The sequence below is a fragment of the Cynoglossus semilaevis genome, chromosome 12 (genome assembly GCF_000523025.1).
Source record: "Cynoglossus semilaevis isolate Cse_v1.0 chromosome 12, Cse_v1.0, whole genome shotgun sequence".
In the NCBI taxonomy this organism is placed as follows: Eukaryota; Metazoa; Chordata; class Actinopteri; order Pleuronectiformes; family Cynoglossidae; genus Cynoglossus; species Cynoglossus semilaevis.
In genome coordinates this window covers 4,955,004-4,959,561 of record NC_024318.1, presented here as the reverse complement: position 1 = coordinate 4,959,561, position 4,558 = coordinate 4,955,004, and the positions used below count along the sequence as shown (strand labels likewise).

Sequence of the window (4,558 nt, the reverse complement as noted above, 5' to 3'; positions counted from 1 at the left end):
CTGGGAATTGGTGAGAAAAAAAAATCAATACATTGATGAAGGAGGAGATTGATATGGTATCAGGAAACGAACCATCGTGATATTTTAGTTTATCAATATTTTCTTACAGTCCTAATAATCTCCATGTCCAACTTAACTAGCAAGTAAACCAGAACTATTCTTTTTTTCAGACCCGTTTGTTCTGCATCAGAGTTTGAATGAACTTTCAAACCAGACCAACAGATGAGGAGAACCCTGGTCTGTTTAAAGTGGACCAAACTGGTCTGCGGTGAAAGCCACAGCCATGTTCTCACCTGGTGTCGATGTCGGCCGCCTGGATGGTGTTGAAGAGCAGCTCGGCCACTCCCACACCTTCCACGTTGATGAGGTGCGGCTGGAACAGAGCCTCGGGGGCCTCAAAGCGCTCTCCTCCCACCTTGATCACACGACCATCTGGCAGCTGGATGTGGGTGGGAGGCAGGACATGAAGCGAGAAGGGGGAAGGGAGGGAGAGAGAGAGAGACTGTTAAAGACGTAAGGATGTAAAGTTCTCTATTTTAAAGTCAATAAAGATTTTTTTCCTTTAATGATACTGTGCAGCAACACTGGGCCACAGAGTGGGCTTCACACCGAGGCCAGTGGCGTTCACATGTGCGACTGTTAAAAAAAGGGCTTCATTCAGCTGAAGGCGGTGGGAGGAAGTGGAGCCCAGCCCTCAGCCCGCACTGTGGCTGCACAGGAAATGATGTAAGGTGCAGTTCAGGGCCCCTCCGGCCACGCTCACATTAGCCTCCTTGTTCCTGGAGCACAGGACCGTACTGACACCTGTGCTCCCATTCGCCTACACTAACCCAAACACACATGGTCACAGTGAGCTGGGAGACACAACATGTGCTCGCTAAGGCGTGCAGGAAGTCCAGACCCTCAGGTGCAGCGTTTACACTCCTGCGGTTCCCTGCGAGGGAACGGAGGCCTGGAAAGAAAAGCACAGCCCGGTGGAGGGACCGAGAGCTGCGCCCTGTGTGTTCGAGTCCCAGGGAAAAACAGTTAGGCAGCGGCAGCGGCCCAGACTGAGGTGCCAAGAGCGGGCCTGTGGTGGTCTGGCTGCAGCTGAGGGCAGGAACAGATTTAGTTACCCCATTAGTTTTGACTACTTCAGAATAGTGCCACTCTTCAATAACAAACCCTCCGGGAGGCGCTGGTGTAACAGGGTTGCTATTTCAGGCAGAAATGTGAGGCCTGTGAATGTGTGTGCATGTGGCCCACATTAAAAAAAAAAGAAAAAAAAAAAAGAACTCATTTTTAGTTTCAAAGAGGAAAAACAAAAAACGAGATTCTTCCCGAGGTCTGGAAATGTGTTGTGTGGTCGACTGAAGCAGCCAACACCAAAGTCTGCTGCTCGACATGTGCCCGCTCAAAAAAAAAAAAAAAAAACGCTCTGGGTAAAGTTGTTATTTAACACTTTATAGATTAAACTACATTTCTGTGACCTTTGACCTCAAGCCTCAGTCATTCAGAACTAATGTTTGGTTCTTCTTAACTTTTTGTTGCTAAATTTGCTGTTTATTCCTAGATTTGCTTTGAATTAGATTTGAGTTTTTATAAGAAGATCAGCTTAGTTATTTTAACTTATTTGTCGTTTACCAAATTTTTTTTTTTTGCAACTATAAAGTCTTTTTCGGCCAGGTTGACATTCCTCTGATATATTTCAACACTTGTGTATTTAAAGTTCCATCTGTCCGACGGGGGGGGAGGTGATGAAGTGATGACATCATCTTTCCAACCCCATTAACTCCGACCGAGTGAATGATTCCCACAGAGTCAATCTCAGACTTTTCTGTCAGTTCACTTCATAAAAAAATCACAAACACCAGGTGACCAAACAAACTCAGGAGCAGTTCACGTCCCGATCCAGAAAAACCACAACAAATTTAGTCTCATCACCATCTCAGCACCTGACGATGAATCTACAGCAGCTGATTTTGGAAATTCACATCGGTACAGAGATGTTAGAGTTTTCATTCTTTGAACGTTTTGGTGACAAAAAACATTTGTGTGTGTGTTTAAGTTTGGGAGGTTCTAGGTTCTAAGTTCCCGACACAGACCTGTAGTTTGTGTGTGTGTTTAGGTTTGGGAGGTTCTAAGTTCCCGACACAGACCTGTTTCCCGACAGTTCCCGACACAGACCTGTAAATGTCGGTGTCTTCATGTGACCCCGTGATGGACTGGAGAACTGCCCAGTTTGACCGCCCCCTCCCACACCCTCACCACCAAGGAGAAAAGTGTACCGTGTAAGACTCCACCAGCACGGTGGTCTCCAGCGCCAGCTTCTGCTCCTGCTCGATGTTGTAGCCGACGTAGCACAGCTTCTCCTTCATCATGCGCACGGTCTCAAAGTCAGCAGAGTGGTTGAAGGCGTAGCCTCTCAACAACAACAACTGCAGGACAAACAAACAAACAAACACTCGCACGTTCAGTTGTCTATTAAAAAAAAGTGACATTTACAGAGACAAAAAAAAGTACTGCATTATAGTACAGGTACAGTACTACTAATCTACTACTGTGACAAGATTCAGAACTGTACATTAACTCCAATCAACCTTTTCACATCCATCCATCGCCACCTTGTGTCAGCCCACAGTCATGGCAGTTCTTACATATGCCCAAACTTTTGCAGACTCGATTTTTTTTTCCCTGTTATTTTGAAAGTGTAAATGATGGAAATAAAATCTAACTTTTTTTGACATATTATAAGAAAGTCTGTAATTTGATGCCCAAACTTTAACATACTAGCGACCGTATGTGTCATAAAGGCAGGATATTAAATTTGTTGTCTTGACCCGTGTCCCTGGTGCTCGACTCATCAGTTCCATGTTTCACCTCGTACCTTGATGAGGTAGCGAGTGATGTCCCTGCCTGCGATGTCCAGACGTCGGGTCAGATGAGGCAGACTGAATCCTTCATAGACTGGACAGATGTGAGTCACACCGTCACCTGAGTCCACCACCACACCAGTCAGAAGACCTGGGAACACACAAGCACAGCGGGTTGGTTGAACATGTTGTTGTTTCTATTTTTCACAAATAATTATTTCAAGCTGAAGTAGAAACAGAGATATTTGGTCTAAAACATGAAACAAAAGGCTTAAAAAAGACATTTGAAGAATGGAGCAAAACGGTTCAAGACATTTTTTTCTCCTCATATTCCACAGGTTAACGCAACATTCAAACTGAATGTTCATTGGTCAATCCCTCCATCCTTGCGTTAAAGTTAAATTCTCATTAAAAATGTAACTCTCCGGTGCATCTGTAACTGAGACCTCGTCAGCTGATGCTGCGTTCACTGTCTAGACGTGATGTCACAAACTGAATTTTCACATCGGCTGCTTCGACATTCTCATGAACCACATCATTGACTAACGAGCTATTTGACCAAGGCGTGGCAGGAAGACCGGAGTATTGACATAATTACAATGAAGAGCAAACAGTGGATGTCACTTCTGTAACAGTTCATGGAGTTTAAGGCGACTAAAAAAACAAAAACTCAATATATTTGAAATATCCTTTCACTTTTACACTTGTTGACGTTCTGGAACAAAAGGACCAGCAGTTTGTCACAATCTTAATATTTTATTACTTTTCAAATAATTGTTCCATTCATTTTTAATGACAATGAAATAATATGAAATATTAAAGAGTATTTTGTGGAGAAAGCGTTCTTACCTTGGGCGTACAGAGTCAGCACAGCCTGAATGGCAATGTAGACTCCTGAAAACTGGTAGTTCTCGAACATCACCTGTCACAGAGGCCAAGAAATGTTTTTTTTTTAATGATAGAAACAAACTTGTGCAGTGAAGTATATTTTGAAAATCACGTTGTTTTTTTTCCACTCTACAGTTGATTATAGAGTTCTCCAAAGCCTTAAAGCAGCTGTTCTTAAACTCTGTCACAGGTACCCATGGTGTTACTTGGGCTCCTTCTAGTGGTAGGTAGAGGTATGTTATTAGGCGAGTCATTTTTTTTTTTGCTGCCTTTGTGTGGATGTATAAAAATATAAATTCTCTGCAGGTTTGTTTAATGCAAAAACTAAGGATATCAGTAATACTGGACAAAACCAGTTCATTAAGGTGGATACAGTTAAATGCATACGTCCACCTTAAACAACTCAACACTGCTACAACAATAAACTCTTTTCATGCAACGACGTGGGCCCACCTCTATGATCTTCTCGCGGTTCTTGGTGGGGTTCATGGGCGGCTCCGTCAGCAGGATCTTGCAGTTGCGGGAGTCAATGTTGAGCTTCTCTGGGCCGAAGGTGTAGTCCCATAAATGCTTCATGTCGTCCCAGTTCCTGACGATGCCGTTCTCCATGGGGTAGTTGACTTCTAACATGGAGCGCAGCTCGCTGGCTTCATCTCCGACCATCAGGTCCTGGGGTGACAGGTCAAAGGGCAACAAGGATGAATATTAAGAAGAGAACGGTGCGAAAGGTAGCACGATCTTCGCTAGCTTTTTTTTTTTTTTTTTTACACCCGGGTTCGTTTCCCGCGGTTTTGCGGCCGAAAGGGGGGGGGAACTTC

The 4,558-nt window shown here is 44.1% G+C and overlaps 1 protein-coding gene across 1 annotated transcript in view; it reads right to left on the bottom strand.

Moving 5' to 3' along the window:
• The window catches only part of LOC103387093 (ARP2 actin related protein 2 homolog), a 15,902-nt gene that overhangs the window by 6,696 nt on the left and 4,648 nt on the right, over window positions 1-4,558 (bottom strand). Inside the window, exons 3-7 of the mRNA XM_008321600.3 lie at window positions 4,194-4,409; window positions 3,702-3,774; window positions 2,867-3,003; window positions 2,268-2,417; window positions 294-439 (exon numbers count right to left, since the gene is read on the bottom strand). Coding sequence (XP_008319822.1) covers window positions 294-439; window positions 2,268-2,417; window positions 2,867-3,003; window positions 3,702-3,774; window positions 4,194-4,409 — 722 coding nt within the window. The remainder of the gene's footprint in view (window positions 1-293; window positions 440-2,267; window positions 2,418-2,866; window positions 3,004-3,701; window positions 3,775-4,193; window positions 4,410-4,558) is intronic.